This window comes from Symphodus melops (genome assembly GCF_947650265.1).
Source record: "Symphodus melops genome assembly, chromosome: 4".
In the NCBI taxonomy this organism is placed as follows: Eukaryota; Metazoa; Chordata; class Actinopteri; order Labriformes; family Labridae; genus Symphodus; species Symphodus melops.
The window spans coordinates 28,138,197-28,151,266 of record NC_136694.1 but is presented as its reverse complement, the minus strand read 5'-3'; the positions used below and the strand labels follow the sequence as shown (position 1 = coordinate 28,151,266).

At 43.8% G+C, this 13,070-nt stretch overlaps 1 protein-coding gene across 2 annotated transcripts in view; it reads left to right on the top strand.

The window, feature by feature from the left end:
• draxina (dorsal inhibitory axon guidance protein a) overlaps window positions 1-13,070 on the top strand; it is a 25,667-nt gene extending 12,597 nt beyond the window's left edge. For both annotated transcript variants that reach the window (XM_079341982.1, XM_079341983.1), the window contains exons 2-7: window positions 3,637-4,148; window positions 4,737-4,960; window positions 8,962-9,082; window positions 9,804-9,896; window positions 10,842-10,931; window positions 11,816-13,070. In XM_079341982.1, the coding sequence (XP_079198108.1) occupies window positions 3,637-4,148; window positions 4,737-4,960; window positions 8,962-9,082; window positions 9,804-9,896; window positions 10,842-10,931; window positions 11,816-11,928 (1,153 nt within the window). In that variant the 3' untranslated portion in view covers window positions 11,929-13,070. The remainder of the gene's footprint in view (window positions 1-3,636; window positions 4,149-4,736; window positions 4,961-8,961; window positions 9,083-9,803; window positions 9,897-10,841; window positions 10,932-11,815) is intronic.

Sequence of the window (13,070 nt, the reverse complement as noted above, 5' to 3'; positions counted from 1 at the left end):
TTATCTCCTTTGGGGATGAAGCTCGTCAGTTCCAGTCCGCTCGTTTTGGCCTCCCCTCTCCTCGGCAGCAGATGCTCGCCCTGCTGTGCCCGGCAGACGACACGCAGCCGTGTATAATACAGCCTCTGTGTTGTTCCCGGAGATTGTTTATCACACACAAGAGACCGTGGTGTTTAAAACCCGGAATGCCACCCAGCGTGCTCCATTATCATCCCCAATCCTGCTTCTCCTCAAAGGACCACCTGTTAGCGGCAACATGAAAGTGTGAGAGGGGAAAACAAGACCACTGCTGTGCGCAGATATTTCTCGCCCTTCTGCTGTCTCTCTCTCTCTCTCTCTCTCCCTTCTGACGGGTCTATTCAGGAACATTTGATGGGGTTGACGCTTGTTGCCTCCTGTTTCTTTGGAGGCATCACATTTTTCCTTTTTAATGAGTCATCTTATTGTTGTGGTGCTGCTTTCTCCACCTTACTGAGTCCAACATGTTGAGTTTTAATCCTTGAAGAGATACGCAGGAAATGTGATTTCTTCATCTTCATCTGACTCCATACATATATATATATATATATATATATATAAAGGTCACAAAGCGCCACAACATTTAACATTTTATCTGTATCTATGGTAGCCATCTGTTCCTGCAGGGGGCGCTGGACGCATCACCAGCAGCCGCCACGCTTGAAATCCTGTCTCAAGCTAACTTAAGAATAGCTAGCTAGCTAAAGGCAGGTTTTAAACCTGTAAACGAACCGCTCACATGTCAATCGTGTCAGCTACACGCCGAACTATGGATAACTACATATCGTTTATAAAATCAAAACAGAGCTGATTTATGCCGTATTTTTTGCCAGTCGTGTGTTTGTGACTTCCTGTGTTCCTGGAGCTAGCGTCAAGCGCACACTTGAGGTTCTGCTCGATTTCATTTTTAGGTGTCCGCTTGAATCATCGTTTGTCTCAACCTTCTGACTGACTGCTGACCTGAAAATAGATTTAAACTTTGTCAAATCACACCATAAGAGGTTTTAATGTATGCTATAAGCGCCATACATGCTTGTTGTCAGATTAGCACAAAGCTAACTGTAGCGTCAATGTACGATCTTCTCGGATTTGAAGGATGCATCTTCTCATTTAACATTTTCCAACACTGTCCAACTGTTTCTTTAATTTATTCAAAGAATCGTCATTTCATCCTTTGGTTTGTTCTCCATCTGTTCGATGTTTCCTTTCAGTTCAGTTTGTTTTTCTCTTTTTATTTTTTCTCTAAATGACCCTTTTGGTCGTGCACGGTCCAGACCTCTCGACTTTAGGAGCACCTCATGTGTCAAACAGACAGAGTGTAATCCTGGCGAAGCAGTTTGTGCACGACACGGCCGATTGCACCCCACAGGACACGCACACACACACACACACACACACACACACACACACACACACACACACACACACACACACTGACTGAAGGCCTGTTAAGAGATAAAGGTCTCACCTCAGCAGCAACCTCCTCACACTGTTTGCAAACTGCACAGCTGGTCAAACTCCCAGAGGCCGGGCGACGCAGTCTGCCTTTAAATCCCCCGAGACGCCGCCTGCACTCACACCGCAAATTTCCCCTGACATCACCATCTTCCTCTTCACACATACACACACACACACACACACACACAACCTGCAGCTGCACACTGTTGTAAGAAATGAGTATATAACCCAGCACTGTAAACCCAGGGGTGTTTTAAACTTGATGTTGTGTCAGTATGATGACAGAACTGAGACCTTATCAACCCCCCAACACATCACACACACACACACACACACACACACACACACACACACACACACACACACCAGCAGCTCAATACTCCTGCTCATTGATTTTCTGTGGGCCCAGCACCGCCGTTTGTCTTTTAACACAAAGGAGCCGTCTGCTTCAGCGGCATAATGCTGGTGTTGGTGTTGTTTGTGTCCGTAACGATGGATCGTCTCAGAAAAGGACAAAACAAAAAAAGCTTATCGCTCTTGGAAACAACACCGTGAGCTGATAACAAGAAATGACATGACAGCCTTTAAAATGAGAAGATCTGCTGGGCTTGTGATGTGAATAAAAATGGCAGAAAGTTGGGCGATGATAAATTATTTCTAACTTTGTGTAGTAGCGTTTTCTTTTCTTACTCATCCCAGTTTATGATTGGGACGATGCCGTCATGCCCTTATAAGGTCACCGTATGAGGATAGTTCATATCGATGTTGTTATTAATGCTGATGACAGCTGTAAATATTAGTTTGATACATCATTAAACATCTTCTCTTCGTCAGGTCGGCCCGGACGTCATCGTTTGTTATTCTAGGATATGATTGAGAGCCCCCTGGTGGTCGAATCTACATGTTGTACCTTTAAAGAGAAAATAAAGTTAAAGAAACATAGAAGGCAAAAAAAAAAAATCAAAAAATTATGATTTTTAGAAATCTGTACAGAAAATTAATTCAGATCACTTCACATCATTCATATTAAAGGATTCTTTTTTCTCCAGGCTGTAAACATGCTTGTTATTGGGTGTGAGTGATAACTGGACTCTTCTGCAAGTGGACACTCGAGGATCTGCAGTGTTTTGCACTTTGGTTAATTATTAAACATCAGAGATTGTTGCTCGTGTGAATGAGTGAATCTTGCATGTGTGGTAAAGAACTTCAGGTGTTTGGAAAATTAGAAAGCATCAATGTAAATCTACTACATTACATTTTGTTTTCTTTGCCTTTTTATAGGGATAGGACGGTGGACAGAGACAGATATCAGGGAGAGAGAGAGGATTCGAATCAGGGCATCCCGCTTGGAGGTTTTTAGTTGAAATAGACTTTAACTTTAACCTAAACGTAACAAAACTTGGGGCTTTTAAAAGGGTAATAAAAAATATGAAATTTTTACTTCAGGCTTCCACTCCATGCTCTGTTCCTTCAGACTCTCCACCATCATTTTAATCGAGTTTGGACAGCGTGCCTGCCGGGCCTTCAATGCAAATACACAGAACCTCACTTTTCAGTTCAGTCACTCTCACAGATGTTGACTTTTCTAATGAAAGGTACGGTTGTGTGTGTGTGTGTGGGGGGGGGGGCTCAGCACCACTGAACAGGCGGTGATAAAGGATCTGTGCAGTGCTGTATCTCGTTTTGGAAAGTGGAGCACGAGTGTGTGTCCATCGCTTTATCGTCTCCTCAAACTCACAAAGTGCAGATAAAGGGACCCACGAAAGACGGGCCGAGAGCGATGGCGTCTGAATTTGATTGCACATGGTGAATGGACAAACAGGATTTTAAGACTCGGCTGCACTGCATTTAAAAGAGTTAACCAACATGTCCTTTTGTGCAAAGTTGCACTTTTTATTATTACGTCATATATTTGAAAAGAAGAAGGTGAGCTGCTATAAGTTATGTATTTTTTTACTTTCACAACATTATATTTTGTACATTGAGCTGGAGCAGTGCGGAGGAAAACGATGTACCAAAGCAGAAACTGTACACCTCGAAAAGACGAGGCCCTCCAGGACTGGAGTTTGACACCCCTGACCTGGATGTTATTCGAACCAGAACTCCTCTAAGACTCTTACGAATGCTAGCATCACTGAGATATATTCTTTCTTCCAACAGGTGGCGTTTTGCTCTCCAAACGATGGCTCTCTCCTGGAGTCTCCTCCTGGTGTTCCTGTCCGCCTCCCTGGTCCTGTCACAAAACTCTGAACTCAGACTACCTCACGGCAAGAGGAGAGCGGCTCAAACCTCGGCTGGAGGCAGCAACACGCTGCAGCACCCTCTGCATCCGCTGCAGGGACACCGATACAGCAGGGAGCGCGGAGGGCACGGGGGTCAGGGAGCCCGAGCTGCCAAAGGAGGAGCCGGGCTGCTCTCTCACAGACCCCCGCATCCTCTGGCCAGGCCTGAAGACGACGGGACGGGCCTGGAGAGCCTGAGCCCAGTGAGACTGGAGATGGGTCCGAGCAGAGACAGAGTACGAATGAATGTGAAGAGTCAGACCCAGACTCGGGAAAACGACCTGCTGGGGACACGCAAAGAAAGAGGACACGGGAACGGGAAGGGACACGGACAGCATTATGAGCCCAGGAGACAAGGGGGCCGGCGTGAGAAGGGGCGGCATGGAAAGGGTGAGCTGACAAACACAGATTTTCTTACAAATGATCGGTCGTGCTTTCACAAATATCGTCCACTCAGGGGTTTTTCAACCACAGGTTGTCGCCTGGGTTCGACGGAAGCACTCTTTTGCTGCTTTGGCTCATTCAGTCTGGTCCTCTGGTTGTATTTTAAAATTATTTTTCATTTGAAGAGGCGCTATGGATCTGATTTGCAGTGGTGCACAAACCTTGGGATACACGGAGCGTCGGCTCGGTTCTGATTGGCTAGAGCCTGGAGGGCCGGCTGCCTCAGACTGTTAGATATCTCCCTGCTCCAATGAGTGACTCGTTATCAGGCTGCTGCAGAGCTCGATGACAACTCATTGGTTTAAAGCAGGTGTGTTGGAGCAGGGAGACGTCTAAAATTGAGTGATATGGATGAAAAAAAAACACATTGAAATGCATCGATGAAAAACATCTGAAAAGACACTTCTTCTTTTTTTATTGTCACAAATGATCTTATAAGTTGACGTTGTATTCTTGTTCCCGCTAAGTGTCTGTGACCCCCTTAGAGCGCCCTTTAAAAACAAAGATGCCATAACTTCCTCTCTTTCTGTGCAGGGTTCCTTCCTGAGCCGGAGCTGAGTTCTGCTTTCAGGGACCGAGATCTGTTCGACGATCCTTTCTCCTCCTTCTCCTCTGCCGCCTCCCCCTCCCTCATCGTGACCCCGCCCGATGAAACCCCTTCCCCCATCGTCGCTGTCTTTGGCTCCGGCTCCTCCATGGTTACCACGGTGATGAACGAGCATCCCCCAACACTGCCCCCGGCCTCCACCAAACCCCAGGTAACCCTGTGGAAGGCGCGAGAGCTTTATTAAAGGCTGCACGTCTGGGTTTTTTTTTTTTTTTTTTGTGTGTGTGTGCCTCAGTGTGATGCCAGTGTGAGGGGGGAAATAGAGCGCAAATGGGCCCCATTACCGCCGTTACTGCGCCGCAAACCTCATAGCTCATCTCGTAAAATGACTGTGTGAACCTGAAAGGTGCTGCTGGTGAAAAACGTCCTCCAGCAGGCCCGGGCTCGCAAGCCTCTGAGTCACAGTTTGTATGATGAATATGACGATGTGCTGTGTAATAAAAAATACGCCTCTGGGATTAGAACCACACACTTCTCGGTCCACAGTACAGTTTCTATAACGGTTCCTTTATTAGAAACCATGGCAGAGCAAAATGAATGTGACCACTGAGAGTCCCCCTTTTTTTTTTTTTTTGTGTGTCCGGCTGAAAAAAGCTGCAGGAGTGCGAGGGGCTCCACTCGCCACCTGTCACATCCGCCCAGCGTGATGCTGTAGCAGTATGCATAAACATTCATTTTTTTAAAAAAGGCACCTTTTCCCGAGCCGCCGTTTATCTCGGAAACGTTACAAATTTAAGACAAGGTGGTGCCAGATGTCAGCAGATATTGAGCCGCTGCCAAATACATGAAGGCTCTTACATGCGACACAGCTGCTGTTACAAACGCTCAGCAGCTTGTTGGGCGTGTGACTCCTGACGGGATCAATGACACTGTTTGATTTGACTGACGGTTGTTTTGTGGATTTGCATGCCGGAAAAAAAAGACGCTGCTGGAACAAAAATGCAAAGAATCTCATTAGAATATTCTTTATCGAGGATGAAAGAGATTGTTAATCTGTAATCATTGATCCACATGTGATCACGCCTTTTTGTCTTTACACAAGATTGAATGTAAAGAGAGGAGTTAACCGTCATCACTGTTCGGTCTGTGGACTACAGATTTGAAGCCTCATGTTTGGTATCTGGACATTTCTTGTCTTGGCTATTTGACTCCAGAAGCGACCATAACTGGACCAGATGATGCACGATGCATTCATGCGTCATCGGACACATCGTAAAAACAAGTTTCTGAGTTGTAAAATACACATGAACACCTGCTTGAGTCAAAACAAAATGAAAGTTTTAGCACACTGAATTCAGCACGTGTTTGAGGTTTAAAGAGACGACACGGACGCTTCTGCTCGTCTCTCTGTTTAAATGTTTGCAGACTGAATGTGTCCGTCTGCTTTGTATTCTGTTGACTCAGAGCAGTCAAATATTATTGGACCCCACGAGGAGAAAAAAACTGATAACCTTTCCTGAACCACGGGTTCAGTGACAAGAGCGTGCGGCGAGCCACCTTAATTAATGTTCGATCTTCTGCTGATGGTTTAATGAGCAGCTGAGCACATGTAGGTAGCCCCCTGCAATTAATCTCATTGATATTTCCATATAGGCCTATTTTCCTGAGGGTGAGAGAGGAAACAAGTATGGATCTATTCTCATGAAGACGTAGGTTGTTATTTTTGATCGATGACTCTCCTCAGGAGACACTTCAGAGTCTTGCCAACTTAATTATAGCGTCCCGTGTTTTTATTTTGTTTACTCCATGAGAGGAAAATGATAACAGTAACATTTTACGGCTTTCATCGCACAAAAGTTATAGCTGAGGAATGCGCCGCTCAGCAGTGCCATCAAAAACTCATCTGAATGACAATTTTTTACTGAGGTAGAATAATGTAATATAATTTTATCACACTTCTGCCGTCATACAAATGTGAATTTGTCCAAAGGTCTCAAAGTTCAGATTTTATTTCTCTGTGTGCTTTCTCTGCAGCGGCTTGCCAAGAGGTAATTGTTGAGTATTTAAACATCAGTGCCCTGGGTAAAGTGCTGCAGAGGTCAGATTACTTTAAGTCCTGTATAGTTGTGAGACTTGATTACATTTTTTAAAACTAATTAACTCAGGGCTTTCTACTTAATGAAGAGAAATTAATCACATTTTAAGTGCATAACAATATTTGCCCTAAAAAGCAACACTTCTCAATCTAAATGGATTTTAGTGGATGAATGAATTCAATGCATGCAGTGTTGTTTGATTCTCAGTTTCATAAAGCTCTTGGAGCTTGTTTAAAATAGTTTTTCTGCACAGCAGCTGGAAAGTTGGATCACGTGTTGCTAGCTGTAGCACATTTTCTAACCTCTTATCTTCTACCACTAATAGTGGTCTACAGTCCAGAGAAATCAATTTAGAGAGTGAATTTGTAAGTTTATCAGACATTCAATTACTAAATTTGGTTCTGAAGACAGTCACTAGATTGAGTTTAGGCTGCAAATGCTTCTTGTTTGTACTTGAGGTGAAGCTAGCGAAAAGCTAGCACGAAGCTACCGCGAAGCTAACTGATGCGCTAAGTGTGATTAAATGCGTTAAAAAAATGTAACAGGTTATTTTCTTATCAATTAAAAGTAATTAACGCGTTAAAGTCCCACCCCTAGTTCTGTACATTCATTAAGCTGTGAGAAGGAAGAAGCTACATCCTGTACAAACTATGACACTTCAATCCTGACTCCTGAGCAAACAGCGTTTGGTTCTTCTTCGTGGTTTGAGAAGAGCTCGGTCTGTGGTCTTATTTGGAGGGATAAAGCAGCTGCTACCAAAGCTCAATCAACCCTAGTTTTAATCCTTGTGTTGGACACATATTGTAATGTAGTGACCGTCATAACTGGATGGTTGACCATTAGAAACTCACCTCTTCTACTTCACCTACAAACTCTGTCGTTGCTCTCTCTTAGAAAGCACTCACGCTAAGACGGTCCGTACTGTTCCCTCAGCACGCTGCGCTCCTAAAGTCCATTTTGTTGTTTGACTAGTGTGAGTGCTCCGATCCGTGCACATTTTCGAACCTGGCACGTTTGGGAGAGGAGTGCTTCGACACGGCTCAGTTCATGCACGAGCGCGAGCGCGGGTACACAACGTGGACAAGCCTCCCTATCCAGAAATCCCTTCGTGTTCTGTCTGTATCTGACGAAAATGACAAAACCCCCCCAAAAAGTCAGTGAAGTAAAGTCGCTGTTATGTTCTTTTGTAAAGCGTCTCTGAGTGTTCAGAAAAGTGCTCGGCCTAAAAAAAGTCTAATTATTAATAATATGGAAAACTTAAGATCTTCTCAGCTCTGCAAACATTATAGAGCTTATATTTCCAAACAAGTGGTGGCTTTTTAGTGGACAAATATCCAGATTTTAAAGGGTGAATGAATAAAAGAATATCTACACCCAGGAGTGTTGTTTATGCGTACTGCTGTCCTCTGTGGTGAGCTGGAAAGCCTGTGGCTGTGTGTAATGAGCTGAGTGTTTCAATCTATATCTCTGTATGTCGTGTTTGTGTTAGCAGTAATAATGTTTGACAAACTATATTTGTATTCAAAGCGTGCGCGGCGATGTTCTCCGTTACCAATCGATTGTTTTTTTAGAGCTCTGCTGCTGCCGTCTCCGCTCTCTCTCTCCGTGTGCGGGCGTTTTTATGAATCAATGAAGCATTACTGCTGCTCGTCTCAAGGCGGGCCCCGATGTGTTTCATTAAGAACACCCTCATCGTGTTTACCTTCAACTCTAATAGAAACCAGAGCCGACCAATCAAACCTGAGTCATCGTGACCCTGCTGTGTTTTAATCACCCGAGCTTGAGCGTTGATCTGATGAGACTGGATTGATCTCTGCGTTGGATTCTCGACGGCAGCTCTGTGCTGGATTCGGTCACATTTAAGGATTACTTTTTAATGCGCGTCTTCATATTCTGATCACATTTAGATTTTTAAAAAAATAAACACGGAGGTGAGGCAGAACTTTCACAGCGCGGTGAAACTAATTTAGGACGGGATGAGGTGTTTACAGACCCTCGTATCAGCATGTTTGAGCTCCGCTGTTTGGATTAAACACGTCGAATGTGATTTAAGACTGTATGCAAATGAACGTCTGACAGATTTTAAAGCAGGAGGTGTTTGCTTTTTCTTTTCCAGAGGTCTGGACGAGGAAAAGGACAGGGAGAGGTGATGCCGACGTTGGACATGGCGCTCTTTGATTGGACAGACTACGAGGACATGAAACCCGCAGACACTTGGCCGTCATCCAGGAAGAAAGGTTTGTGTTCAGGATGAAAAAGGTTTTGTTGAAATATTTCATCACGTGGTTTGCTGAGAAGCTTCCTGGCACGAGTTTCTCCGTGTGGAGTTTGCATGTTCTCCCAGTGCATGTTGGGTAAATGTGAGCGTGAGCCTCTGCATGCCAGCTCTGTGACTGACTGGGAATCAGTCCAGTCTCGCCCAGTGACTGCTGGGATTTGCTCCGACCCTGAACTCAGTCCCTGCATAGAGAGTTCAATGTAGCGCATCTTCACCGTGACATTTCGATTTTAGAAACTTCTTTGCTTATTTTGTCTGAGCCATTAATCATGTCGTCTAATAATTGGCACAGAAGGATTCATCCATAAATAAACAACCTGTTGGATGATAATCGATTACTTCTTCAAAAAGAATCTGCTGGAATGCTTTAAAACTATTCACCTGTGAGTGCAACACTTTTGTTAGTCTGCTTTTCTTGCAACTTCACCGAATTGATCGAGCGTTGGAGCTGTGCATGTTTCATTCACGCAGGGATTAAACACCTGAACTCCACAGCCGACCTGTGAATTTCACCAGACCTTGCAATGAAGGATGTTTTCCAGAAAATAACCGACAAAGATGCAGGATTTCACGAGTCCTTGACAAATCGATCGATCCGCTCGGTGAAGGCTGCGTATCGATCGGAAAAAGGCTCGTGGATCAAAGTGTGTTTTTTTTTCTCCTTCTGCTTTGTTCTGCAGATAAGAGGCGGAGTAAAAACCTCAGCAGTGGAAATGTGACTGTAGACGCTGACGCCATCGAGCCGTGTGACCATCACCTGGACTGTCTGCCAGGTCAGTCTGCGTCACGAGTATCCACATACGTCTGTCCGCTCCCTAATACAAAACATCCAGATCCAGATCTAATAAACCTTGTCTCAGAAACCACAGAAATCATTTTATATAGAATCGATTATTATCAGAACATCTTAACATGCGTGTTGACATTTAACCTCAGAACTTCATTTGAGATTAACATCCGCTTGTTTGCTTCATCTGGGCTTCGTTACGGAGTTCATCTCGTTCTGTCTCGTCCCCGGGCTGGACTGACTTTAAGTCTCTGTGTTGACGTTATCCTGTGGCCTTTGATGACGCAACTTTCCCATCCAAACAAAAATGTCCTCGCCTGGTCTCTCTTGCTCTTTCCTGTAAATACACTTTCCCACACAGCGCCCCCTGCAGGCCTGGAGCACTGCAGCCTCAGGTTTTCTGAATAAGCCTGTTTAGCACGTTTACTGTTTCATTTGATTTGAAAGTAAGTCGCGGGTTTGATGCCCAGCTCCTGCAGCAACATGTCCAATGTGTGCTTGGGCAGGACACTTTAACCCCACTGCATCGTCGTATCCACATGACGTATGCATGCGTACGTATGGGACTAGTTACCTGTGATGGCCATTTTACACAGCAGCCAGAAGACGAGTACAAGCTCAAGTCCATTTACCATTCAGCTGTAGTCGAGCCCCTACAGGCCACCGTACTTTGTACTTAGACTCACTCAACCAAACAACCTTTAAGTAGCAACACATTTGAATAGAAATATGACTAAACCCTGATTGGTCGACTGAATTGTGAGACATATTATTTTCCTCTTGAGCCCTGCCCCCTAAACGCCTGGAACATGATGAGTAAGAACCTGATCAATCATGGATCCATATCAGGCTCGGATGAGGAGAGGGAAGTTTTTGTAAGCTAGCATCTTTACAGTATTACTTCATCCTTTTTTTTCGTGTTTCTTGAAAGGTTCTTGTTGTGACCTGAGACAACACGAGTGTAAACCTCACAACAGAGGCCTCAACAACAAGTGTTACGATGACTGCATGTGTGAGGAAGGTGAGTACGCAGAACTCCTGCCGATCATCATCATCACAACGCATCACTTTGGTTTTCTTCTGGACGGAGACCTGATATTTACATCTTGTGTTTTCAGTGAAATATTAGGATTCATTATGAAGAGTGATGGATTTTTTGTGTGTCCTTATGATAATGACAGACATGAGACCGGAGTCTGTAAGCACAGATAAATAAGTGTGGTGCGAAAAAAAAAGGGTTTTATTATCCACTTAAAAAAAAAAATCAATATTTCACATTTATTCAGTAGTTTTAGGTGTTTTATGAACACAAACTCAAATGTAAGAGCTAATATAAAAGGAAGGAAGTGTCCTGATGAAAAACAAAGTTTGAGGTGTAAAAAGGAAGTCCAAGCTGAAAGCACTGACGGCACTCTGATGTCGTATAAAAATCCTTTCATTCACTTTTATACGACATCAGAGTGCCTCGGACTGGTTCCTTTTTGCATGAGCTATCAGACTTTTGTCCTTTTATACTTTACCAGCATCTGATTCCTCCACATTTTTTGACTCAGGCTCTCTGCAGACACATGTACGGAGGCCCAGAAGTGATGCTTGAGTGGCTTCACTTTTGTGTCTATTTTAAAAAAAAAAAGATTCTGACTCTACTCTAGCCAGACTTTGTGGCAAACAGAAAAGTGTTATAAACAAAATGTTGAATTTGTGTAATGTGGTTCTAAATTTGGAAAGATTGACGTGACACATAATTTATGTGCTTGAAGGCAGATATCACTCCAAGGATTATTCAGATGTTTTTACTCTTTCATGAGCATTTTATAATTTAGAGCCCGTTTACAGTCTCAGCTCAGATTTGAGCTTGATGTATCTCACAGCCAGGCGGATAACAGGTCATCTGTTCACTTTCAGGGTTTCGGTGTTACGCTAAATTTCACCGGAAGCGGCGTGTGACCAGGAGGAGGGGTCGCTGCGTGGTGCCGGAGTCGGTGAGCAGTGACCAGGGAGGCTTCATCACCATCTGAGGAAGAGGAGGACACACGGAGGAGCTTTAAGGAGGAGGGACTGGATTAAAGGCATCAGAGAAGATGGCAGCCATGACGTCATGTGATACTGTTACATGCTGAAAGGTGACGGCTCACTGGTGGTATCCCACATCGAAAGGCATTCAAATGTGATTTCAAAAAAAGTTAAAATAAAACAGCAGTTCGGATTAATTGATTTCCCGTTTGAATGTTTCAACTCTGACTGAGCCGTAACTTCAAACCCAGAAAATAAATTATGTTTTTTAAACATAGGTAGAAAGTAAGCGATTTTCTTTCCCGACCTGGAATCGTAAGTGTCAAACATATTTGATATTTATGATTCTAACTTTGCCGGGGGAAAAAAAAAATAGTAACACCACACGCAAATTAGGATTCTTTATAGACACAAATACAGATACAACAAGCCTTGGATCAGGCCACGCCCCCCCTCCCCCCTCCCCCAGATCATTGTTGGGGGAAACTTGGGGCCCAAAAATGTCTAGTGTGTGGCCAGCTTAAGTTCAAATGCATCAGTTTTAAATCAGATCTCTCTGACTACAGCTTCACATGCAGCACAAAGAAAACCTGAAGAGCGACGTTTTTAAAGTTTACAAGGTTACCATGGAAACGACTCTAGGAAAATGTCTTGTCGTTTCTTTTAAATTGGCACAAAATGATCCACACAGCTGGTTTTTCAACGTCTCTCACAGTTTTCCTACACCTACGTCTGAATGTCTCTCCGTCCTGCTTATTTCAAAGTCAGACAATGTTTACAAGTCATCATTTTTAAGTGTCAGATTCCTCGATCGGGAGCCTTTGACTGCTTCAGGATCACATCGAGTAAGCACAAAAGAAAATGACTCTCAGCTTGTTTCTGTAAACCTGTTTGTTCACTCTCTTTGAACGCAGTCTGCTGTCCTGTCCTGTAAATATGAATGTTATTGACCCCACACACACACACACACACACACACACACACACACACAAACTCCATGTACGTTAAGAGTAGAGTGATAAACAAAGATGCTTGTTTGACCTTCTTTTTACATGTTTTATTTATACTCGACCTAATCATACCGATTGTGTTTTTCTGTATTTTTGTTTGTTCGTTTCATGATTAAAAACTTACTAGGATAAACATT